This window comes from Chironomus tepperi, unplaced genomic scaffold (assembly GCF_022539635.2).
Source record: "Chironomus tepperi strain 1889 unplaced genomic scaffold, CSIRO-AGI_Ctep_v1 contig_445, whole genome shotgun sequence".
Classification (NCBI taxonomy): domain Eukaryota; kingdom Metazoa; phylum Arthropoda; class Insecta; order Diptera; family Chironomidae; genus Chironomus; species Chironomus tepperi.
Genome location: NW_027226567.1, coordinates 6,251,247 through 6,276,745, shown reverse-complemented (window position 1 = coordinate 6,276,745; position 25,499 = coordinate 6,251,247). Strand labels below are relative to the sequence as shown.

Sequence of the window (25,499 nt, the reverse complement as noted above, 5' to 3'; positions counted from 1 at the left end):
AAAAGTGAAAAATCATCTTAGTTCCATTAATAGCCACTCATTATTTGCGCAAATGATTCATTTTGACAGAAATATAATCACGAAAAAATCATGCCTAAAATAGACTATAAATGAAAAAAAGTTCATCAATAGGAAAATGAGTTTACGCGTGACCTCATAAAAAGTCATGAAACTCTACAAAAAATATATATGACATAAATCAACGTAGGTGGATGACTAATTTCACGATCGTCAACTAATACTATGTAATGTTCTGATTCTTGGAAGATATTTTTCATATTTTTTCTGAGAAAATGATTTTAATGAATTATGGACTGGATGCTGAAATACGATGCATGTGGTCATGTTGCTTTCAATGCACAAACGGGAGTCTGTCCACTTTTTCAAATTTATATTCTTAAAGCATAAATTTTGAAATTAAAATGACCGTTAAAATTATTCTAATTTCGATGTACAAAACTAAGTAATCTACAAACTTTCCAGTATAATAATTAAGATAATTAACTTATTTAGCACTTAAATCCAAAGTCTTGACCTGTCTTGACATCAACAAAATCATTGTATCGCAGAGTTCTAATACTCAACTTCACATGCATATTCTATGACGAAATAATAAGCATTCTACTAACAAATGGACAACACGACGTGAACACAATTAGCATCAAGCATAAAATCAGCAGTATTCAAATTATGTTTCGCGGCACGCTAATATTAGTTTAAGTTTACATCTTCACAAGCTGTTTTCGCAGCAAAAATTTTTATCTGCTTTCAATATAGGCTGTCTATATGTTTATCTTACTGAGATATTTGTTATGAATAGACGCGATTGGATGTTGTATACATAACCCTGGATTTAAGTAAATCTTGCATAAATCCTTTGATTAAAATCGAGGTTGACAGGTGTAAATATTGCAAATTTAAATGAATATACATCCTGAGGTCATCAGCATGCTGATGGACGTCATAAGTCAATGACAAAAACATTTAAATGTCCAAAAATAATCAATAAGCGCTAATAGAATAAGAAAAGTTCATCACTGATACAATAATAATAAAATATGTAAACTCAGCATAGCACAGTGCACGCCTTTCATCTACAAAACAAAAAATGCATTCAGTACAGATAATAACTCCAAACAATCTTTAATTATCTTGCTATGTATGTACAGCACACATCACAGCCATTTATGGATTTTGAAACAAAAGCGGGAGAAACGACAACAACAAGAAGTTAAAGCACTTGATTCAATAAAAGCTTCGTGATGTCATTCTCAACAGCACAAAACAATTTTATTTATTTCTACGTCTTTGGTACTTTTTAATTTGCAATTAATAATTAAAGAATTCCTCATCAAGTGAGTCTATGATTTATAAATAGCATAATTTAATGAAAAAATAGCGGCGATTCATTAAATTATTTTTAATTCATTCTGATATCGTGCCAAATAATTGAAACAATAACAATCTTCACATTTTGCTCTTTGTGAGTGATCGCCGTTGTCTACTTTTTTCAGTTTTTTTCGTCACCGTCTTGAGTCATTAAAATATTTTTTCGTCATTCCTACTCCTCACGTTAGAGATTTTAATATTTATAAAAAAAATATACGTGGGAGCGTGAGATCAAGTAAATATTTTTATTTTAATATGGCCATAATTCGAGCTTTCTCGATCTATTTCCAATTAAGTAATCAAGCACGTGGGCTGAAAATATAGAGCTATGAGATATCTACGGCTGGGATTTATGATGTCATAATTATTGTTCTCTTTGATTTTCTGCTCAAGAGAGGTTTTGATCTCTAAATTTATTATCTTTAAAGTCTGCAGACCAACGGACTTTTGAATTTCAAAATTTATGCTCAGTTTTGCATCATTGTCACGAAGCAAAAAAATAATAGTTTTTGTAAAAATAATACATGTAATTTCATAAAATAGACTCATCATCATGAAGAACAAGCTTATCACTATCTACAGAAATGTGAATGACAATCCAAAAAGTGAAATTCTAAAGAAATAAAATTTTATCGAATTTCTCACATTCAAACTTTCGCGTCAAATGATGCAAAAAAATAAACAAACCATAAATTGAAGGAAGTAGATTAATTTTATTAATTAAGCAAAATGCCGATAGTGCAAGAAGTACATTCGTTTGTACGATTTACAGAAGTTAAAGTGCGCATATTCTCTCTCAAATTATCGTAGTCTCTCACGAAAAAATATATAATTAAGGTTTTAGAGAAGAAACATTTTCAGTATATTTTTAGCGCTCGAAGCGACAAGATTAAAAATTATTAAGTCAACACAATAATTCTCAGCATATATAGCTAATAAAATTTCAATACTCATTTAGTAGATATTGAAGAAGAAAGAAAGATAATTTTATTTTATTACAAAGATATCTTGACGAGTGACCTTTGCGGAAAGCTTTTTTGAAAAGTGCAATCAAATTAATTTTGTGTCATAACATAAATAAGTTAAATTAAAAATAAATATATACAGAAATGGCAGAAAACAAGAGAAATATTCCAATTCAATTCAATCGTGATTTTAGCGTAATTGATTCAGAATTCGGACAAATCCGTGAAAGATTTGATCAAGAAATGCGTAGAATGGAAGACGGTACATAACATAAATCTACTGTAATTAAGTTATATCTAACGACGAAAAACTCTTTTCATACTTCCAGAGATGAACAAATTTCGCAGTGAACTCATGAATCGTGAATCCAACTTCTTTGAAACGACTTCAAGGTGAGTTATTGAACATCCAGTAATGGCTATTATTTCCTTTATTCGCGTCTTTAGTTGACTTTAAGAATTTATTATTTTATACAATCCAAAAGAAGAGTTTCCACACACATAATAAGAATATTTTTTCCTCTCACATCTCGCAAGTTTCGAGTTTATATCCATCTAAAGCCGGTATATGGCATTTTTTACGTACACACGGTGTACAAGGGTATATAGAGTACAGACGATATATTTTTTTCCGATGAGAGAGAACAATTGCCTGAAAGTACATCCTATTGTATAGATATATAAAGCAACAGCGGCAATGGAATGTCACATACTGTCTTTTTAAGACTTTGTTATTTTTTTTTTTTTCATTCATTGAGTTAATTTTCTGGCTGCTTTAATGCTCTCACTGCCTTTCGCAATTTATTTTCATTTCATTCAATGCCATCATGCATTTTAAAAATATGAATTTATCTTTCTTTTTTTGTCGAGTGACTTCCAAATATGGTAACATATCAAAGAGACCATTCAAAGATACATACATACTTAGAAACACTTATTGCCTTTACATCGAAAGTTATTTGCTGTAATACATAATATTTTTTTATGTATTTTTCGGAACTTGCGTTGGTTTAAACCAGTTTCATGTAGCTACCAAATATAAATAAATAATGCACTTGCTTGAGAAATAGGAGGCCGTTCCAAACATGTGTTTGTAGGGTGAAAATCGATAAGTTCTTAGACATAACTTCTTCTCTCCCTACATATGCAACATCGGAAATCTAACAATTATTGACGAGATAAAACTGCTGAATAGTTCGGGAGAGTGAAAACATTTTCAATTCCATTTGTTTATTTGAAGACACTGCTTCATAAATGAAACGGGAAAAAAAGGAAAGAAGACGAAGAAAATTTTTGTGGGATTTTGAAATATATATAAAAATTTTCTGCTGCCGATGTGGCAAACTAAAAATAAACCCTCAAAAAAAAGACGATGAATACTCATTTTCTTGCTTACATCTTGATGATGGATCGATTTAAGAAGAAGAGAAAAAAATATTAATTTTCATGTTTTTAACTAAGTTTAAGAAATCTGTGAACTTTCCAAGAAATTCTATGAAAATAAAAATTTCATTCAAGTGAGTCGTCATCTCCACGTGAATATGGTCTAATGGTTGTTTCCTACTTGAATCTTGCGCGCATACAAGGATGACTCATACATATTTCTGTATATTTTTTTAAACGATATTGCTTATGAAACATCAGACAAGAAGAAACTGTGAGAAATATGCAGATTATTTCAATGAAAGGTCGCTAAAAGGGTGAATTTTTGAGAAGTGGAATTAATTTTTTGGGTTGTTGACTTGCTTGTTGATCGAAGTTTTGCGTGGATCAGCATCTAGATTCAAGAAATTAGTAGAACTGTAAGTTGACCTAGATGAGATGGATTCATGTGTTTGGTAGCATTTAGTTTCGCGTTATAGAGGCGGAGGAGAGTAAAATGTGGGGCATCGAGTCATGTAGGCGAATCTGTTGGTTCGGTTCCAACCAGAGACTCAATCTCTAGATAAAGTATTGTTGATAAGACTTGGATTCACGACATTCCTCATAATTTTTCTCTTCATTCAATCTTAGCATTGCACTTGGCTTACATTCAAAAAGCCACTCTGCCTACTTGCTTAAAATATTAAAAGACATTCCTCAAAACTCATTAACAAGAATTGTGCTGCAAATGCCCCAAATACAAGTCATCATCCTTAAAAATATCCCCCTAATATAATTGGCTATGCCTTTAAAGTGCAATGTACTGATTAAAATTCCACAATTTATAACTTTCGCTTTTCCGGCATACAGCAAAAATTTATGTTGCTGTCCTAGTTTACCAGTATCGCGTGAAATGGAAAAATCAATAAATCAAGTCAAAAAGAAAAGTCCAAAAAGGAAAATTTTTGTTGTTCTGTCTGAATCATCAGTGTGAGATCCATAAATCAGAAGATATATCGCATGTTGTAAGTCACGCAATCATCCTTACAGACACATGAGTGTCCAAACCAAAAAGACGTTTCAATTATCGGCACATGACTAAGAAATTTCTTATGCAAATTGGTGCTTAATGGAAATGTGAAATCAAATTAATGATTTTCGATCGTCTTCATCTCACTTCTCTTAATTCCGTTCGGCCAAAAAAAAAAATTCACTTTCATTTGCCATTCCTATTATTATTGCTGTGGCTTTGTGGCCTGAGAGAATGAAATAAAAATTAATGAACAACAAGCTGTTCATGTTAAAAAAAAAGTGAGTTTCTTCTTCCACCATCTATTTTGCTCACCTTAAGGTATATACTTTGCATGTGCGCCACATAAACACACCAGATCAGTCATTATAAAAATTTGTGTGCCTGCCTTTCATTGTTGTTGTACAAAAAACACTTGTTGGCTAATTCTCAAAAATACAGGAGAGAGAGTCGGAACATGTTTATGAATATTTGGGGCTGTATTTATAGATTATAAGCGATTCATAACATTTGATTTCGAGAGGTGATGAGTTATCTTAAACAGGCACAAATTGTTATGGTTCTTGGATGAATTATGCGAGTTTATTGATGAAAAATTGATCAAAGTCGTATGATGCACACGAGTATTGTCATCTCAATGAGTACAAAGTCATGTTTACTTCAAAAATTCACAAAACCGTAGAATCTACACGACTATTGCAATTTATATGAGTACATAATCTTATTAAAGTAATTAATGCATAAAACCGCAGAATACACACGACTATCTACTCATAATTATCATTAAGTACTTTGTAATGATCATTAACCTTTACCCAATGTGTGTAGATTATCATACCTAGGAGGTCACATGATTATCAGTACAGAAATAATATAAATTTATTATCATCAAACGTGACTTTTATTTTATGCTGTTCTATATTCTGTCAACTGTGAAATTGCTGTGCAAATTTATTTATCGTATATGGAAATTTCCCTATTTACCACAGTCTGTACATCGGGTCTTTACACTGATTGCACGTAACATTGCTAACTCTAAATGATTTAATGGATATTGTGTAGGGTGTACGGATTTTAAAAATATTTGAAAGCTTTATGTAAATAAACCCACGTAGATCTTAATGTGAGATATTTATGACAATAATCGTTTATTGTGTGCGATTTTTCACATTTCAATAAACAATCATTTAGTGTTGTAATAAATTATTGCTTAAAGTCGTTTGCAATGTACGACTTTTTGGAAAAAGTAATGTTAATCGATATTTAAACTATTTTTGGTTCCTTTTGCGGTGCTATGTGCATACATAAAGACTTAATGAGCTATTAGAATTGATATAGGCATGACTTTCAATTTTCGTGTACTTAGTACGATTTTGTACATTTTTATGGAACATATGACTATGCTTTATTAGCATAGAAACAAGTTTCGTGTGCTTTCTACGATTTTGTGCATTTTTTTTTATAGAGCACACAACAATGCATTCTTATCATAGCAACAATAGTCGTGTGCGATGCACGATTATTTTTTTATGATCCACTTCAATTTCGCAAGTACCAATCTGTGGCTTATGACAATAATTATTCAGTGAACGTGATTGATAGTCACATTTTTATGAGCCAGTTCCATAACATGATGTTAATTGTTTAAGCTATGATTATGATTGATTGAATTTATTACAATAATCGCCACGAACATACGACTTTTGTTATTTATTATTCATTGAATGTGAATAAGCTACTTATGGACTTTTTTGTCAGCAGCAATCACACTTGAATTGCAAATATCCATCTGTCAATTGTTTGGATTTCCATTGTTGTCGACATTTCTTTAATTCATCAGTTTTATCGTGACTGTCTAAGATTGGAATTTAGTATGTATTCTGTGATAAGGCAGTACATGTTCCTTATCAAATTGTTTCTCACTGCAAGTGCTTATCCTCAATTTAGCTACATATTTGATAATTATCTTATCAGTTGCACTGATAGACACGGCAATGAGCAATTCTTCCAAAAAAACATTGAGGTTGACGACTCAAAACAAAAAAATTCCATTTTTAGGTCTTATTCTATATCCAATAGACGAATAGTCGCAGCACACACACACAGATTAAACAAGCCGCTAATTTGCTTAGTTCTTCTACGCTAATTGAACGATGATGTCATGATCATTTGAATATGTGGGAAATGCAAAGTGATTCTACAGACACTTGTTACTTCATCTCGAATTATCGACTATCGAGTCGATTACGGATGATGCTTTATAAATAGAAATTGAATAATACGGACATAGACATAAGTGCATTAAACATTGATTTATAGCTAGCGGTTTCCTTTTTACCAAACTTAATATATATGCTGGATATGGGCAGCATATATCAAATTCATGAATGGTGATGAATATTTCATAAGTATGTAATTACGTCATTTGTAGCCAACGCGATCATTTTGTGAATGAATGTCTTTTTTTCCAAGTATTTATTTTACACTTAATGGAACAAAAAAGAATCTTTGGAATTATGAATTTAACAATTTTACGTTATTTCTAACAGTTTTGTATGTGAATAATCATTGAATGACTTGATGTATACGCCTAATAAGAATATCTTGTAAACATGTGGCATACGGTATGATTTGCCATATATGAACATGAAATTCGCGTTAAATTTGATCGCTATTCGTAGATTAATGTTAATTTACATTCGATACATTAAATATATGTGTGTGTAGGAATGCCTTAAACATTTCTTAAATTCAAAATACGACGATCAATCTTTATCAAAAAATTAAAATCGACACTTTAGTTGACCTACTTTATTTTGGGAAATAAGTAGAATTTTATTCTTAACTGGAAACTCTTAACAGCTATGGTTGATTAACAGATTATTTAATTAATACGTTTTATTTCTTACAACTTCATTTCTTGCTTATTAGTTTGAAGACAATTTTTGTTTTGGTTAATTTTGTTAATTTAATTATGAAGTCAGCTTAGTGGAACTGAAAATTTGCTTATAATTCTTCGCAGAACATTGTATTCATGCTGTGAAATTAAATTTGCAGCATAGCAAATCATGTGAATAAGCTGCTAATTGGTCAAAACTAGTTTTATGATGAGAATAGTTATCTAAACTTTATAACGGTTTTTAAAATTTTGAAAATTTGCATCTTTTCTGCATCTTTCTTTTTTAATTTTTTAAATAAATTTCGACCGCTATATTTTCAAATTCAATATTTATAGGTTTTTAGCAATAAATAAGGTAGAATTGACTTGATTAGACTAGAAATTCTAATTTTATTGAGAAAATAAAAGACTAGTTCCACTAAGCTGACATTCATAATTAATCTTAAGTTTTAGTAGATTAATTCCAATAAAAATTAATAACTTAATCATTTTATAATACCTAGGATAAAACTAATAATAAATCAATAAAATCTTTTTCTTTTGCTTACCTCCTTTTTGGCATAAAAAAATAAATCAACAAATTGCTTATTTTACATAAAATTAAAATAACAAATTTCTAATGCAAAATGCATGGGATTTTAAATAAAAAAACATTGTAATTTTTAATGCTGCTTTCATGGAATATTGAATAATTCAGTACAACAACCAAGAAAACAACAACTAAAAGGTATATTTCAAAATTTTTATTCCTCAAAAACTAACATCTTGACCTTGCTTGACTATCTTGTGATTTCTAACATACGTAAATACTAATTTTAACAAGATTTTTTGTGTTTATTAATCTTTTCTGAATAAATTAACTAACCAAGAGGTTCCAAAAAAATATTTGGCACAGAAGCATTTCCAATGAATAATGTGTAAATTTCTCGAGAGAAAAAAGTCGCGTCTATCCAACAAATATGGTAATTAACTGCAAATAAATGACGAGTTTTGTTTGCTAATTTTGTTAGCATATTCCAAGCCTTATTTGGAGCCTCTAAGACTACCATTTAAGTCATTATTGTGAATCTATGAAATCTAGTCTAATGTAATTATTTTACATATTTTCTGTATCCATATGCACACCCACCATAAAACAATCGAGTGCTCTTTCAGTTATTTTGTTGACAGCAGCACCTACAATACTAATTGCATCACATGAGATCATAAGTCGTATTTTTGAACATATTTTTTTCATTCTCTTTTAATTTCTTTTCACCGCACCCACGGACTTAATTTAATGTCGAGAGCTTCGATTTTTCATTTGTGATAAAAACGTTTGTTTTTTTGTTTTTCTTTTAATTTCTTATTACTTAATTGCATAATAATGTGAGACTGACAATGTACACAATTTGGATGAAAAAAGAGCAACAGATGTCTGGGCATTAAATTGAAAATATTTCTATTTATTTCATATTAATTAATTGAAACGTGTCGGGGGATTTAAAAGCATTTTTGCAATTTTCACTTTTGGTGCCAGAGGTGTTCAGGCTAATTCAGAGGATGAGGGGCTCATTTTAATGCAGATCAATTAGCACGATCATGCGAATCCTTGTCATATCGACAATATTCTATATAAGAGATTGAGGGATCGAACTCTAGTTGAGAATCAAGCCCACGTCATCACATAACAAAACTGTAACTGTCAGATCTGTTGCCTAACTACTTAACCTTAGATGCATAATTCATGCTTTGACAGATTCGCCTACACGTGGGTCAATACCCCAGATTTCACTGTGATCTGACACCACAGTCGATTTTCCATACAAATTGATTAATTAATGATGTCATGCATTTAGAGGCATCAGATGAAGCTGTAATAAATGACGCCTAGTTTTAACTTCATTTGTCTTGTTGTTAATATGATTTGTGGAATGTTGAACTATTCTGTTTCAATATTTTCCCTATGTAGTGGGTGCCCGGTCAAATTGTGTACAGTGCATAACCTTGTATTATAGCAGATTCAATACAATCACTAGAAATACCCCAAAAACCTCAAAAAATTCCATCCTACCTCCTCAATACACCCTTTCATGTCAACCATCTGTCATCCTACTACTTACCTTAGAAATGAAGACAAACTCATTACAGACATAGCAAATAGAATGATCTCACGCTATACATTTTCCAATTATCTCACTCATAAAACCAACAACTTTAACAAAAATTGAAATGAACGAAGTTGAGATAAACATTTTGTGATGGAATTTACGTCCGTTTCAAGGGTGCTCTATCTATTAATTATAATGAAGAAGCTATTTCTCCATGTAATGAATACTTACTGCCATGCACATTTTTCCGCATGTAAACGTTTGCTATGCTCTATAAACAAATCGATTCGACATAATTTGTGTTAAATGGAATGTAGGATGGAAAGGATGTGAATTGGGTGGATGGGAGGTAGTTTTTCAATTTATTTGGTATGGATTAAAGGTTATGAAGGCAATGTTTATTTATAAAAGCATTCACGCCTCTATAATATGCACCTGAAATACCTGAAAATAGGCTATAGATATATTATCGAAATGTGGTCTGATTGAGCGCATAATTGAATGATTTGATGGGTCGTGCATGTGATCATCGACTGGATATGATTGAATAATTAGTACCCAATCCAGTCAATCTTAATTGACCAAGAACAACAATATTAAATTACTATATTTAAACCCTTATTACCAGAAAATCAACGAGTTTTCATCACTAGCAAAGCACTTCATTAAGCCATAATCCCTTCATCCAATTCAGACATAGCTACCAAAGCAATCAAATCAAATTGACCACATTCGCACATTTGTTGCTATAAAGTCTGTTAATAAAAAAAAATGTATTTTCACGAAATGATTTCACGGCTGATATAAAAATGAAAATTTAATGAAGGCATGAAAATGCTGCTATTGTGTGACTCATCATCATCAGCATTTATCATCAACACCTTGATTTTTTTTTTTCTTAATTTATTTGTTTTTCCTTCCTTCCCACTATTCATTTCATTTTGCATCGGTGATGTCATGAATGATCTAAGAAATTCCACTGTGCTTGCTGTTTATGAGAAATTTCAAGAAAATAATTAGCTAGACACAGAATATAAGAAAGTGAAAGAACGAGAAATAAGAGAGAGTATTTGAGTTGTGCATGTCTATAAATAGCGATTAGGACGATAATGAACGGAGAGTGGAAAATCACAGACGAAATTTTTCAATAGCAACGTGCAAGTGGAATTTGTGGATATATTATTCCTTACTATACATGTTCTATTGACTAATTTTTCATGCTATTATGCTATGACTTGCGATTTCTATTCAAAATTTATTAATTTATTTATTTTTTTGATTAAATTATTCCAGTTCCACAACATCAAACAACAGCCTTTCTAGAGCACAATCAAATGTATCTGATATTAATTCACCATTAATCCAAGAAGATGGAGATAATAAGGTTCTTAAGTTAAGATTTGATGTCAGCCAATATGCACCTGAGGAAATTGTTGTAAAGACCGTTGACAATAAATTGATGGTAAGTGTCCGTCAGGCTCTTGGAATATATTTCAGTGGAAATATTGGAATGCTTAAATGATTTCAATAGTTCCAATAACCATAAAATATTTCCAGTATTTCCAATCTGAACACAAAATTCCTTCCAGTCACTGGAAGGATTGGAAATATTGGAAACATCTGCATACAAAAATGACTCAATACTAAATATTTCCGTCCATTTGCTTCTTTATTTTTAGGTACATGCCAAGCACGAAGAGAAAACAGACACAAAGAGCGTATACCGTGAATATAATCGTGAATTTTTGCTCCCCAAAAACGTCAATCCAGAATCAATCCGTTCATCTCTCTCAAAAGACGGTGTTTTGACAGTAGACGCTCCATTACCAGCTATTGCCGGACCTGGAGAGAAAATGATTCCAATTGCACATAACTAAACAAAACAAACCAGTTCCAATGTTCAACAACTAACCATGTGAAGGAGGAAAATTTTATGTCATACGTCATTTTTTTTTTGTTAGTAGAATTTTTAAAGGCGCTTAATTTTTAGTTTCCATCCTAGAATTATTGTTTTTGTCCTCTTTTTACACTATTTTTTTGACAAAAAAAGCTTGCTTTTATTTTTTATGACTATACGTACTTATAAAATTCTCTTTTTATTTCGAATAAATTAACAAGAAATAAAAAATACAAAAAAATATGGAAAATAAAGTTATTTTCTAGGCAATAAAATGATTAATCATGTTTTACTCATAAGAACTGGAAGTATTAAAAATTATTTTTCAGAATTTTACAATCTGAAGTGGAGTTTCCTTTAAGGTTTAGTGTGGTTTAGGTATAATCAACAATTTTTGACATAAAAATCCAGGAAATGAACATAGAGCAGCATAAAACTTCATGAATCTCTAATGGACTTCTTGCTGAACATTACTTGATCTTTTTAAGTGGTATTAAAAACCACATAACATTCCAAATACACATCCATAGTCATAAATTAGAGTTCGACAATTGCATGCAAGTATGCGCCTACATTTTACAAGGCTTGCAAAAAAGTGCAACAATTTCATGTAAATTCTAGCACCTGTGTGCTAGACCTGTATCTAAATGCGCATACTTGCACGCAATTGTCGAACTCTATCATAAACTAACCCCTAAAGATAACCCCACTTCAGATTGATCCTGTCCTATGTTCCAAACTTCCTTCCAGTGATGCTGGAATATTTTAAATGCTTAAATTTGGATAGAATCTCCTCATTCCTTTCTATACCAACGTTGTTCATGACTAATCTCTCAATATTTGGCTGATACAGCAATATTTGCTCTAAAATGTTCTGATCTTCAGGTATGACTTGACAACTTCCAGAAACATCCAGTTCAATTAAATTTATGCAGTTTTTTAGGAACTGTTGAAACTCATAGTATCGCAATTCGTAACAATAACTGACATCCAGTATCTCGACATGCTTCATGCTTTTAAAAAACTCTCCGCTCATTTGCACATTTCCAGCAAGCTTAAGTGTTTTAATATTTGTAAACTTTTCTCCATCTAAGCAGTCTATACGTGATTCGCTTATGGCACAACGTAACAAGTCGAGATATGTTAAATTAGTAAAGCACTTTTGTAGTTCCCGGAATTGATTGTTGTCAAAATGGAGATAATTTAATGATAATTTGTTCAATTTCAAACAGTTATTTGACACAGCATTAATGACTATCTGTTTAATTCCTTCATCCATATTGCCTCCACCCGAGAACTCAAAAGTCCTCATCGTATCTCCAATTCTCTCGAAAATTGCATCTAAATATTCCTCCCTCAAGTATCTCAACTCAATTCTATATGAATGGAATTTTTTAGTGCTGTAAATTTCCTCACATGTTGCCTTAAATGCATTCCTTCATTAATCGTGAAGTATTTGAATATATAATTCAAGCAATCTTGATTTAAGCACAATATTGAGGTCATTTTTGGAGAACTGAATCTTGATGTCTTTCCTTTATTTAGTTACAAAACTGACTGCTTTGCTTGTATTTACTAACACACATGACTCATTCGGCGATTACTGTGAAAATGATGTGACCTTGATAAGTTTTTCTTTTAATGTTCAAAGCTGCTCAGAGGGAAATGTCGGCTATTTTTGAACTGTAGGCTTTGCGTCTCTAACTTAATGCTCTTGATCTACGTCAATCCGGATATTTTGACTAACTTTGTAATTGAATTCAGCAATTTGCTTTTGTTTAATTAACATCATTTCTATAAATTCCCTAGAACAGCTGTTTTTCTTCGTTATCTACTTTTCAGCACTCGAAATGAAAATGCAAAGGAACTTCAAAGACACAAAAATCTCTTAATTAATAATTTTATTATTCTTTTAAAAGACGAATTCAATCAAATACAGCAGAAATAATAATAATAAATGTTAAGTAATTAAAATTCTACAGATTAAATGATATATTTTCATGATGCATCTATAAATGTCTAAAATACTTCCTCAACTTCACAACGTTTCTTGTTCTTGTGGGTGTAAATCTTAACATACGAATCAATCAAATGCTTAATTTTGGCTGGATTTATTTCGCCTGACTTGTTGTGACAAATCTATATGGAATGGATACATGATTAATAGGTTTACAGTTAGGTCACAAAGTATGTAACTTACCTTTGGAACAGCTTTCCTCATGATTTCTTTATATTGTTCCTTTGTAATTTTCCTATTTGCATAATATGGCTTGATTACCAATTTTACTTCTTCTACAACTCGTTCCTGTCGCTTTAATTTGTTTAAATACTTGTCTGGATCTGACGAAGCTGAAAATTTAAATATAACGGTCAATTTGAATTTGAATTTTTCGCATCTTTTTGGTAATATTCAAAAATATTATCAACGTTAAATTCAATAATTTAATTAAACTTACATTTCTTAGAACCTTTAGCTTTCTCCAAGAACGGCGGCGTTGAGCTTCCGAAAAGGTCATCGAAAATATTTGCAGCTTGCTTATCATTTGCCTTTGTCTCTTCCGAAACTTCCATGCTATGATCTTCAGGTTGATCGTCATAATCATTGCCTGGTGAGTAAGGCGATTCTATTGCCATATCCATATTATTGTTAACAGGTATCTGAACAATCTCATTTTGAAGAACTTCAATTTTATTGTTAAGTGCTGGAGCGGCAAAGACTTTATCAAAAATGTTATTGACAGATGAACTTGACGATACCAAGTTCTCTTCATTGTTGGTGATCAGAGGAAGATTGAGATTTTTAATTATAGCAGGTCCTAATTTGTTGGTAAAATCTATACTATTTTTACTTAATGCCTTCAATGTCGATGTTGTTGTTGTAGCTTGCGAACTTGAAACATTTTCATTGGATGGTGAATTGAGAATATCAAATGGATCATAAAGTTTTGTCGAGTCTGGAGATTTCGGTGCTTGCTTCTCGCCTTCACTATCACTCAATTCAATCACATTACTTTCTTTTTTATATTCTGGCGTCAATTCCCTGAATGGCGATCGTGCCAAATCGATTATTGCAACAGGCTTTGAATTCACATTAATTTTCTTCTTTGCTGTTATGTCCACAATTGGTTCCTCGTCATATTTATTTTCATGACTTTTTGAATGCGTTGAACGTGATCTTTTATCTTCTTGATTATTATTGTTATTATTATTAAAATTCACACTTACTAAAATATTTTGACCTGACGTAAACACTTCCTTTGCATGTGTTGATCTTTCATCCTTACTACGATTTCGGCGTTTCTTTTTCTTTGATTTATCACTTGTTGACCGTTCTCGTCGTCTCGGACTTTTGTCACGATAACGATTGGGTTGTGGCGTCAAAGATCTTGATCTACTTCGAGTTTTTCGGAATTTCTTATGCTTATTTTTATGATGCTTCTGTTTTCGTTCATTGCTGGAATTTCGTCGTGAAAGACTTCTTGAGCGTGACCTTTTGCGACGTCTTTCAGGACTTTTAGAAGGTGCCTTTCCTGGTCCTTTTCTGTGCCTGTCTCTTGAATAGCTTCTACTGTGTCTGCGAAGATGACGCTCGCGTGAACGAGTGCGACTTCTTGTTCGATTCCGTCCTGTAAATAAATTAGAATTATACGAAATTTAGTGAATTAAATTGGAAAATATGGATACTTTAAGGATAATGTTCAAGTTTGGAATGATTTTAACATACTATACATTTGCTTAAGATGTATAGAGTTCAGAAAATCGATTAAAAAGATTTTAAACCTTTAATTAACCTCGGTAAAATGTAAACAAATGAGAAGAAATTGACTGGAAGTTAATAAAATTCCAATGACTGGAAGATAATTCCAATATTTAATCCTAGGATTAAATTAAATCCAACGATTTAAAAATTCAATTAATCTGCTACATACCAAATCTATCTCGATTCCTTTTTGGCGATTTCTCTTTTAATCTTTCCCTCACATTATAACGTTCCAATTCTCGTCGTTTATGCCTTTTATGCTCTTTATCTCTCTTTCGTTTTTCATTTTCTTCAGCTACTCTATCATTATCTTTTGTTATTAAAGGTGGCGTGTAGCTTCTTTCCTCGCCAATTATTTGGTCATTTACATCATTTTCTAAATCGGGACTTGCCGGTTGACTTCGAACAACTGCCGGTGGTTCTATATCGTCTAGCACATTTTGTTCACCATCACTCAATTGAACTAAATCGACATTTTCTTCGTTCATTAAATCTTGTGACTGTGATAAATTCTCATCTGAACTGCGATTGACTGAACCGTAGATTGAGAAATTCGGACATATATCAGCGTTGTTTGGTATGTCCTCTTCTTCATTTACTGGTGAGTCGCCAAACATATCAAATGTTTGCTTCTTTTTCTTTTGTGGAGATTTTCTCTCAATTGACACGATATTTTCGTGTGCCTCAATAAAGTTTGTATTCTCTTGTCTATCACTATTTGATGATGTCGGATTATCAGTGTTTTCGACATTAAAATTAGCACTTGAATTACTGTTTGTAGATTGCTGTTCATTGTGTTGATCTTTCATTCCATTATTGCTATTTTGTGTAGATGTCTCGTGCTGATCATTTGTTGATTTCTTTACTTTATCATTTCCAGCCTGTTTTGTTAGTTTATTAGACGATGTTGCTGCATCATATGGACCTACTTCATTTAAGATTGAATCGAGAATATTTACGCTGCTTGATGTCGTTGTAAAATTGTTAATTACACGCTTTTTAATCAATGCTTGACGACGAAGTGGATCTGTATAGTTTACAACAGATTGTGTTAATGTACTTCCTGAATTGTTTTGCATTGACTCATATTCGTCAACATCATCGCCGTCTGGGACATAATCCAATAAATTTGTCGGTTCAAAAATGTTGAAATTACTCAAACCGGCTAATTGCCTGCCTTTTTGGAGTTCATAAACATTTGCATTCGAATGTTTGAATGATGATGCTGAAGATGCTTTTGAATTTCCACAAACGCGTCTACCTGATGTTCGTTTAGCCTTTCTGGTCTTTCTAGATTTTCTCTTTTTTCTTCGAACAGTTCGAGTAGTTTTAACTGGAAATTTCTGTCCATCTCTTATTTCATATTCTACGACTTTAGTCACTCTTCTTCGTCTGCGTGTTGTTTTTCGTCGCTTTACCGGCTTTTTTGCGGGTGTTGCTTGAACAGAACTCCTTCTTGTTATACCTTGTGATGTTGATGGTAAATTGTTATCAATTGCGACTGTACCGCGTAATGTTCTACGCGCTAAAATAGCATTTCTTATTCGTTCACTTTGTAAGGTCCTGATAATTTGTGGCTGTTGACGATTTCTTAATCTAGTTGATGGCAGTTGACCCATTTGCTGCTCAATTTCATTTTGAAGGTCGTTGATTTCATCATCATCGGCCTCTTGTTCCTCACTTTCCTCAGATTCAGAACCGGATGACTGATCACTGTCACTTCTATCGCAGCCAACGCAATACCAATTATCTTCAGGAATTTCCGATAAAGGTGGAGTCAAACAATCCATATGAAAGCCTTAAAATTGTTTTGGGAATATAATCATAATAATGCGAAATATATTAAGATATAAATAGTTTACCTTTATCGCATCCATCACACAAAAGCATAACATCTTCTCGTTCTGTACTTCCACAGATTTCACATTGCTTTATAGCACATTAAAAAAAGCAATTAAAATCCATTTTGAATAAATTAGGTAATAAAACTTACAGTATACTCGTTATCGCCGATAGTAAACTCTTTTAAGCTTACTTGCTCGCCAATTCCAACGGTCCTTAATGGAACATTTGAATCAAGATTTTCAAAAACAATGATCTCCTTAAACTGTTTTCGGTCAATTGGGCAAGTCTTGACTACTTTCGACCATTCATGGATGCAAAGGAAACAGAAGGCATGCGAACAAACCGCTGGCTTTCCGATTTCTTGATTGCCTAATGTTAATAAACAGATTGGACATTTTTCAGCATCATCACTGTTTGCGCTACTACTTGAAGCATCACTTTCATAATCCAATTGTGATGTTTCAGCCTTTTCATCCGGTTCCTCTGATGTTTGTGGATTTTTTTGCTTCGAAATATTCTTTTCTTCGTCCATTTTTATTATTTAACTAAAAAGTACTTAATTAATGAATTTTTTGACGCTCCTTTGGCATTTTATTACTTACAAGATTGTTTACTTCATAATTAAATAAATACTTGTTTTAAAATGTAACTTAATTAATCAAAATTGCAAAAATAAAGTTTTTAAAATTCTTGTTTATAATTTTTTTTCTCAGTACAAAAAAAATGAATGTGTTTAGAAAAATTCAAAAAAAAAAGTTTAAAATTTCAAAAACCGTTAGGAAATTAACATATGATTATAACATAGACACCACTTAAATTGACTATTTTATTAAATTAGAAGGATGATTTCTAATGACGAAAATTTCTTGGAAAGCGTTGTTGACTATTGAATCCAGGCTGCTGAAATAATGGCCTGAAATGTGCTTGAAACGTTGACAAAATCTGTGGAAAAATTGTAGCTGAACTCCTTATATTCCTAATTGTGTTCTCTCTTATTGCATTTGCATTTCTTATGACATTCTCACGCATTGCCTGTGCATTTTGATAAATTCTGTTCATATTTTCAACATGCTCGTCTCTATATCGTGGTCTGTATTGATTATATGTGCGATGATGATGGAACCTTCGAAAATCGTCATCAAATGATGACCTTTGCTCGAATCGATCACCAGTCCCGGCTTGTGCAAAAGAATAACTTGACGAATAATGTCCATCTGAATGACGTCTGTTCCTTCTTGTGTCTTCTTCTTCATCATCTGATGAATCAGAAATGACAATTTTATTCGAGTCTGAAACTTTTCGTTTCTTTTCTGTTTCTGGTTGTGCATTGCTATCTTCAATGATCTGTGCTACTTCTTCGTCTGCTGTATTATCAGTTTCTTTATTGCGGCTATCATCTTCCTTGCCATCAACTTCATCTGTTGGCTGTATGATTTCGACACTTAATATATTAACATTCTGATCATTTTGACATGACTGGGATGTTGAAGGCATTGGTTGTTCTCCATTTGTTACAATTATATTTTGTGTTGGTATAATTAGACTTTCAATGTCCTTCTCATCAAACTCATCTGTGTCCATTGACGAATCTGAATCTAAATCAATTTCTTGTAGTTTTTTTCTTATTTTTCTTGATGATTCAGAGCCTTCGTCATCGGTCAAATGTCGTTTTCTTGACACATCCTGAGAACATCTGTAGTCAAAGATCAGTTTTGTTACTTCCGATTCATTTAAAAAGAATCTCAAGTCATCTTCACAAGCTATCATTATTTTGTCATTTTCCAAATCATACCAGTAGATTTGTGGTTCATACGAAACGGTTCTTAGCAATGGACATCTGAAATAAATTATTTTATGGATGGATGATTCACTGTTTATTTCATACATAAGTAATTAAATTTCTTACCTTAAGAATATTTTTTCCTTCAAAAGATGCAAATCCTCGGTATCATCATGTTTAATGCAATAAATTTGTGTTTCTACAGCATTTGGGCAATTAATCAGGTAAATTTTCAGCAGTTTCATACCTGATTTCCTCGATTTTCCTTAATTTCTGTGGATTTTAATATTCTCTAATACGTAGAATAATGTAAACATTTTCTCTCTATCTCTTTGTCTTTGTTTTGACTGTTTTGAGAGAACTAGTATCGATGTAGTAAGTCACAAGCGTTATAGACGCATCTTCCATGGCCTAAGCCTTATTATTAAAAATAATATAGTTTTAGATGTAGCCAACCTATTAACGATCATTTCAAATTCAAATTTAGAAAAACCATTCAAATCCTCGAAGAATTGTAGGGTTCTCATTGATAATTCGTTCGAACCTTACAATTTTCCAAGTTTTCAAAACATTTGTGGGGTTTTAATGTTTGACTTAAATTTATCTTAGAAATAATTAAACTTTAAAGTATACAGACTTAGTGTCCCGATAAAATTTCAATAAATTTGCTAATAAGAGAGCGAGAGAGTACCAAATATTCCTTTGTTTATGTTGTTCTTGTAAATAGCGAAAACGATTTTCAGTAAATTTTAAAACATCAAAAAGAACAGACGAAAAAAAACTTAACTTACAACAATTAAAATGAATTATCGAGCAATTAAAGTGTGCATTTCGATTGACAATAATGTTGAAAACTTTTACATAAAGTTTGACATCAGTAAGTAGTTCCTTTCAAGTTTAAATATTAAAAATAAAAAAAATCGTGTAAAAAATTAGAAAAAGTCATGAAATTTATTGATTTTTCTTTAATTTTGTTCCAGAAGAACATAGCCGCTTCTATCATTTGCAGCAAAGTGTATTTAATCGTAATCCAAGCGTCAATTCACCAAACTTGAAAGTCTACTGGATCGGTAAGTTGAATTTCATAATCCGACATTTTTGCTGACTATTGCGTTTTAATTTTGTTTCGTGACCTCCTGTATAACATCTATACATGAGTCATATGTTTTTTGTTTTTGTATAAATTATTCTGTGTATAATATTGCTTATGAAATTGATATACCATTCTTGAAATCAATTCTAATAGATGCTGACAATGATGAAATTCTGATCTCGTGTGATGAAGACTTTGTTGTCTATTTGGAAGAAGGTAAAGGACGAAAACTCTATTTCAGTGTCAATACAAAAGCTCAACAAAATGAGCCACAAGAAGAGTCAATTCCAATGGAATCTGATAATGTTCAGATTCCAAATGATCGCAAGTGCAAAAAAGGGTAAGTCATGCTCATTACTCACGGTTTCAAAACTGTTAAATTATTTAATTGCACTAATTAGTCATAAAGATGATGAAAAACGTTGCCGTCGCGTTGAAAAACTCTCCAAAAAATTGAGGCACTACGAAGAAGCATGCAAGAATGAAGAAGAACGTACTCGATCTAAACACCACCCTGAAAAGCGTGAAGTTAAGAACAATGAACGTCTAGAAAGGGCTAGACGTCGAGTCGAACAAATCAGGACAATTATTTCGTCTATTGATCCAGCAAACTTGAACTCATCAAATGCTGCAAATAATGTTAATTCAGTTCCTTCCACGTCATCAAACGATGTCTCACAGCCTGCTGAATTACCATTTTCACCAGAAACAGTTCGTTTGCTATCGAGCGCTATTGCTAATTGTTTACAACCTTGTACTTTGATAAATAAGGTTTTAAATGAGGTCTACGCTATAATTCCACAAGTTATGGAAAACGCAAATGATGTAATTAATAACGTAGATCAACAAGATCAGCAACAGCAAACTGAAGTTCCTAAGAACACAACTGCTACCAATACATCAAATGCTAACACTCCACTTTTGGACCGTAATTCTAATCAAGAAATTGAAGAATTATTTAAGGAAGCAGCAAAGGAATTGGAAAAAATGAACGAAATTGTTAATAACAATAAAATGGAATCATCGACGACATCATCAAGCTTAACTGGAGTTACTCAAATTGAACGAGTATTTAAAAATATAAATGATTCAGCTATGTCCGATGCAACAGTCATCGATATGAACAGTGCTCGAAGTTCATCTGATCAACTTGACTCGGCAATGCCTGAAAAATCTATTGATGATGAATTTTATAGGGTTGGAACTCCACCAAAATCAATGAGATCACGTGAATCGTCAATTGAAGTTCATGACGTTAGTTCCGTAATGAGTGATGATTCACGTGACTGGACACTTTTGTCACAAGATGAATTATCCATTGAACCAGTTCCAGTTCAAAGAAATGTTGACCCAAAATCTGGTGCAATTCCGAAAAATTCAAGTCAAGCTTTAATTGATGCCGAAATTCAAACTAACGAAGAGAAGAATGATTCGATCAAGTCTATATCCATTGAGACTCAAACTCCAGCATCTCTTTTGAGTGGCATTAATCAACAACAGTTACAAGCTTCTGTTCAAAAGTCAATTGACATTGTCCAAAAGAGCATTGAAAGTATCCACAAATCTATGGAAACTAACATTCAAAAGCCGGAAATTGCTCCAGTTGAACAGCCCAAACCTGTCGCAGTTGAACAGCCCAAATCTGTCGCAGTTGAACAGCCCAAGCCTGTTGCGATTGAACAGCCCAAACCTGTCGCAATCGAACAGCCCAAACCTGTTCCCGAAGTCAATATGCGTCGTGATATCTATCCAAATTTGCAGCCTACAGCTCCAGTCATTCCATCACAAGCAAATTTGAATGCTTCTCGTTCTTCTCAAATTAAACCACAGCAACATTTCGAACCTGCTGTCGTCGTTTACGATCCAAATCCTAAAATCAATGCAGCCGTTCATACAATGATGAATATGGGATTCTCAAATGAAGGTAATTCAATATGATTCATAATAAAACGTTATCAGATATTAATTGAAGGATATCTTTCAGATAACTGGCTTACTCAGCTTTTGTTAAATGTTGACGGTGATGTCGCAAAAGCGATTAACTTTTTGACACCCCAACCAAAAAATAGAAAGCAGTAAATAAAGCAAGTGAATCATGATAATTGAAGGGTGATACATATGAGTGTCTACGGATAATAACATTTTATTTTGGTGATGGTAAAACATTTTAATTTGATGGAAATGAGTAAAAATATTTAATCAACAATAATTTAACCAATCTATGACACTTTATATCCTATATAACAATAAAAACGTTAATTTCATGTAGATAATTCTTCTGTGTCCCGATCATTTTTTGTTTCAGCATAAGTATTTTTAACGAATGTTTTGGATTTGAATTTTTAACGGTCATTTATTTTTTGAAATTCAATAAAACATTGGAATAAATTCCAAGTATTCCAGTCTTCCAATGAAATCATAATTTGAAATTTTAACAGTTTATCAAATAATTGTCTTAGTCAAGCTTTTGTCTCTAACCATTTAGCGTTTCAATAATAATAATGAGCAGCATAAATTTGAATATTAAACATAATTAATGCTGAACAACTTTTATTGGCAGAATTTTGTCGTATTATAAAATGCTTAATTACGTTCGCTTGCTTTTTTGCATAAGCGATAAAATTGAGGTCTGTATCTTCTCTGCTTCTTTTAGTTCCGTCTCTAATTCAGATATTCTCTTTTGCTTCTGTATTATGTCATTTTCATTTAATTTAATCACTTCCTGTAATTTGGCTTGTTCTTTTTCAGCATTTTGGGCGATTCTCTTTTGTTCTGCAAGCGCACTTGTTACTTCCGATTCTCGCGATTTCTTCTCTTCCTCTAAGCTTTGTTTCAATTGTTGTATGCGAATTTCCTAAAATTTAATTAAATTAAGATCAGTTGAATGTCCTTAAGATTAAGTAAATAAGTCTTACATTCTCCTTCTGTGCTTGTCTGAACTTTTGCTTCTCAGACTCCATGGCTGCCTTTTCAGATCTGAATTCTACAAAAATAAAAGAAATTAAATCCTGACTAGGCTATTATCAGCATATTAACTTACTCTCAATTTCCTTATTCTTAATAGTGATCTGCTTAGACAATTGCAAAACTTGCGTGCTTTCTTTTTCGATCTTATTTCTAAGGGATGTAATTGTCCGTTCAAGACGCGAATTTTCCGATTCCAGTTTATGATTAACTTTCGTGATATTCTCCATGTCAAGCTGCAGACTCCAATTAACGACTTCCTGCTTATCTCCCAATCTCCTTAATATGCAATTTTGTTGCTGTGCCTTGTTATATAGATCAGCATATGTGTTAAGAGAATCACTTACTGTCGTCAAATGATCTTGTAGATAATTATTCTTTTGACGATATAATGAAATTACATCTGATGCTTTTAATCCATTACAGTCGTTATTGTCTAATTTTTGATTAATTCTCTTAATAAGTCCATCCAGATCGTCAAGTAAATGTCTTGTGATATATTTTGAAGTGAATTTGGATTCAGACCGACTTTTGACTTCTTTGTATGATACTTGATCATGATTGGAATAAACATTTTTTGATAAAAGCTCAGCAACTTTCGATTTTGGAAATTTCTCCATAGACGTCAAACTGAATAGAACCATGAGTATTTCCTCGTTTTTCAGACTGTAAGCTTTGGCTATTATGTATGGAACAATATTCAAATCTAATAATTTGTCTAATAAATCTTTAAACAAATTTGAATCTTGCGACAGCACATTGAGCGTTTGAAGGGAATAAGTAAGCAGTAAAATTGTATCATCTTCGATATTTTCAGTCATCATGTTGTCGTATACGCTAAGAATATTTTCCATATACTCCAAAACGGATTTAAAATATGTGCTTTCCAGCTTGTCGTTCTGATGCAGAACTTTAAGAAATTTGAGGAACTCGTATTTCTAGAAAAGATCATAGACAATGTCAGTTAATTTAATTAAATAGAAAAAATTAGAAATAGTCAACTTACCTCACTATTTCCGATAATTTTTGGATTAACATCGCAGTTGTTAATAAAATAATCAATGACAGACCCTACAGTCTTGTCCATAGAATCAAAAGATCCTTTATAAGTTATAAAATTGGAGAGAAATTTAAGTCCGCAAGCAGATCTTGTATAATGTGCACAGTCAAATATATTTTGTACAAATTTCGTAAAATGATGGGCTAAATTGTTGTCAAAATCAAGCAACTGACTATAAAAATGGAATATATTCTCTATAAATTCTCTTTTCAGCTCGCTGGATGCATCATTTGAAAAATGAATGATCAATTTTCCGTTTAGTTCCTCCAAAATTCCCATTAACTCTTCCATCTCTGATAAGTTGACTTCTCTATGACACATCTTTTTGGCATATTTAAATATATCCAGGCTATGAACAATTGGCTCAGTATCGAATATAGGTAAAGCTTCCTTGATGCTTTTCAAGCTTAATTTAAGCAAACGAACGATGTCTTTTGGATCAAATTCCTCCATTACTATAATGTAGAATTTCGTTGAAATTAAGTCATTTGACTTGTCCAGCTTGTTCTCTACATCTGTTAACTTGATGCTTCTGCTAATTAGATACTTTGCACTATCGTTGTGCATTGCCAAATTTACTAAAATGTGCATTGACAGCTTTGCGACTCTTTTATCACTAAAGTTCTCTACAAGATCACGCAGTGATTCCACAAATATTTTCAAGTTATGCTCATCCAGTTGATAATTAAATCGTATTATATTCTTAATTAGAGTAAGAAGCTTAATCAGACTGTCACAACAATCATTGACGAACCACAGAAGTTTAGTTGTTGCTGGAAGGAAGTTGATGTCCTGGATGATTTTCATGATAGACTTGTTCCTTGAGTTTATGGATGTTTGAAGGAGATCTATACAATTGGCAACTACCGGTGACTTATTATCACTTGTTTGATTTAAAATGTTGTAGATATTTGATATAAAATTGTAAGATTCAAATGAATTGAAATCTACGTCTTCGGTGATGTTTTGTTGAATGAGAAATAGCTTATTCTTGATAGCTACATCATTTGCAGAGGACATAAAGTTTATGCTGCTTACTAATTTGTTAAACTCGAGAATATATTGATGAATTAACGACATGTTTCTTCAGATCTGCAAATATCAATGAATTTTAATGGTTTTAAGTTCTAACTCGAACGAATTTCAATAGGCAACTGACTTACCTTCTTAATTACCTTGTTAAAATGTTAAGAAACTTTCTATTTATGTTTAAAACTTAAATTATTTAATTATTATGTTTTGAAAATTTAAATAAACGGTTAAGTATTTTTCGCGTAGTTGTGTGAGTAAATATATTCTGTTAGTGTTAGTTAAAAACCGTTAAAAGACCGATTTGAATAGAGGTGCAACTTCATGTGGTACCTG

General features: G+C 32.1%; 5 protein-coding genes across 7 annotated transcripts; 2 read left to right on the top strand and 3 right to left on the bottom strand.

Moving 5' to 3' along the window:
• Positions 1-2,250: 2,250 nt before the first annotated feature.
• LOC139097987 (protein lethal(2)essential for life) lies at positions 2,251-11,910 on the top strand. Its single transcript, XM_070650061.1, has 4 exons — positions 2,251-2,616; positions 2,684-2,747; positions 11,029-11,197; positions 11,415-11,910. The coding sequence occupies exons 1-4, from the start codon at positions 2,499-2,501 to the stop codon at positions 11,610-11,612; spliced, it is 549 nt and encodes a 182-aa protein (XP_070506162.1). The 5' UTR covers positions 2,251-2,498; the 3' UTR covers positions 11,613-11,910.
• Positions 11,911-13,516: 1,606 nt separating this feature from the next.
• On the bottom strand, positions 13,517-19,357 carry LOC139098027 (PHD and RING finger domain-containing protein 1-like). The gene is made up of 8 exons (XM_070650138.1): positions 19,144-19,357; positions 17,840-19,074; positions 17,386-17,782; positions 17,255-17,321; positions 15,562-17,190; positions 14,089-15,258; positions 13,833-13,981; positions 13,517-13,771 (listed from the first exon to the last, which is right to left on the bottom strand). The coding sequence occupies exons 3-8, from the start codon at positions 17,767-17,769 to the stop codon at positions 13,652-13,654; spliced, it is 3,519 nt and encodes a 1,172-aa protein (XP_070506239.1). The 5' UTR covers positions 17,770-17,782; positions 17,840-19,074; positions 19,144-19,357; the 3' UTR covers positions 13,517-13,651.
• On the bottom strand, positions 18,087-19,004 carry LOC139098516 (uncharacterized). The gene has a single exon (XM_070650747.1). The coding sequence runs from the start codon at positions 19,002-19,004 to the stop codon at positions 18,087-18,089; it is 918 nt and encodes a 305-aa protein (XP_070506848.1).
• Positions 19,358-19,736: 379 nt separating the features above from the next.
• On the top strand, positions 19,737-22,383 carry LOC139098443 (putative leucine-rich repeat-containing protein DDB_G0290503). Of its 2 annotated transcripts, none has more exons than XM_070650652.1 (5): positions 19,737-19,894; positions 20,001-20,087; positions 20,264-20,450; positions 20,512-22,034; positions 22,095-22,383. In XM_070650652.1, exons 1-5 carry the CDS (start codon positions 19,819-19,821, stop codon positions 22,187-22,189), a joined length of 1,968 nt encoding a protein of 655 aa, XP_070506753.1. In that variant the 5' UTR covers positions 19,737-19,818; the 3' UTR covers positions 22,190-22,383. The 2 variants fall into 2 exon arrangements, with proteins under 2 accessions (XP_070506753.1, XP_070506752.1); XM_070650651.1 differs by having other exon boundaries at positions 19,998-20,087.
• LOC139098442 (nuclease SbcCD subunit C-like) lies at positions 22,129-25,383 on the bottom strand. Of its 2 annotated transcripts, none has more exons than XM_070650650.1 (5): positions 25,310-25,383; positions 24,081-25,226; positions 23,151-24,012; positions 23,026-23,093; positions 22,129-22,964 (listed from the first exon to the last, which is right to left on the bottom strand). In XM_070650650.1, exons 2-5 carry the CDS (start codon positions 25,212-25,214, stop codon positions 22,698-22,700), a joined length of 2,331 nt encoding a protein of 776 aa, XP_070506751.1. In that variant the 5' UTR covers positions 25,215-25,226; positions 25,310-25,383; the 3' UTR covers positions 22,129-22,697. The 2 variants fall into 2 exon arrangements, with proteins under 2 accessions (XP_070506751.1, XP_070506750.1); XM_070650649.1 differs by having other exon boundaries at positions 25,298-25,346.
• Positions 25,384-25,499: the final 116 nt, after the last annotated feature.

What these genes read in the sequence shown, in the direction of transcription:
- LOC139098443 (XM_070650651.1), top strand. Translation starts at nt 19,819, where the DNA reads ATGAATTATCGAGCAATTAAAGTGTGCATTTCGATTGACAATAATGTT. An exon ending in CTTGAAAGTCTACTGGATCG is followed by an intron (nt 20,088 to 20,263) that starts GTAAGTTGAATT and finishes CAATTCTAATAG; the next exon opens with ATGCTGACAATGATGAAATT. An exon ending in GATCGCAAGTGCAAAAAAGG is followed by an intron (nt 20,451 to 20,511) that starts GTAAGTCATGCT and finishes TGCACTAATTAG; the next exon opens with TCATAAAGATGATGAAAAAC.
- LOC139097987 (XM_070650061.1), top strand. Translation starts at nt 2,499, where the DNA reads ATGGCAGAAAACAAGAGAAATATTCCAATTCAATTCAATCGTGATTTT. An exon ending in AATGCGTAGAATGGAAGACG is followed by an intron (nt 2,617 to 2,683) that starts GTACATAACATA and finishes TCATACTTCCAG; the next exon opens with AGATGAACAAATTTCGCAGT. An exon ending in TTCTTTGAAACGACTTCAAG is followed by an intron (nt 2,748 to 11,028) that starts GTGAGTTATTGA and finishes AAATTATTCCAG; the next exon opens with TTCCACAACATCAAACAACA.
- LOC139098516 (XM_070650747.1), bottom strand. Translation starts at nt 19,004, where the DNA reads ATGATAGCTTGTGAAGATGACTTGAGATTCTTTTTAAATGAATCGGAA.
- LOC139098442 (XM_070650650.1), bottom strand. Translation starts at nt 25,214, where the DNA reads ATGTCGTTAATTCATCAATATATTCTCGAGTTTAACAAATTAGTAAGC. An exon ending in TAAGAATAAGGAAATTGAGA is followed by an intron (nt 23,094 to 23,150) that starts GTAAGTTAATAT and finishes TTATTTTTGTAG; the next exon opens with AATTCAGATCTGAAAAGGCA. An exon ending in GACAAGCACAGAAGGAGAAT is followed by an intron (nt 22,965 to 23,025) that starts GTAAGACTTATT and finishes ATTAAATTTTAG; the next exon opens with GAAATTCGCATACAACAATT.
- LOC139098027 (XM_070650138.1), bottom strand. Translation starts at nt 17,769, where the DNA reads ATGGACGAAGAAAAGAATATTTCGAAGCAAAAAAATCCACAAACATCA. An exon ending in TCGGCGATAACGAGTATACT is followed by an intron (nt 17,322 to 17,385) that starts GTAAGTTTTATT and finishes TGTGCTATAAAG; the next exon opens with CAATGTGAAATCTGTGGAAG. An exon ending in AAGGAATCGAGATAGATTTG is followed by an intron (nt 15,259 to 15,561) that starts GTATGTAGCAGA and finishes ATTTATTTACAG; the next exon opens with GACGGAATCGAACAAGAAGT.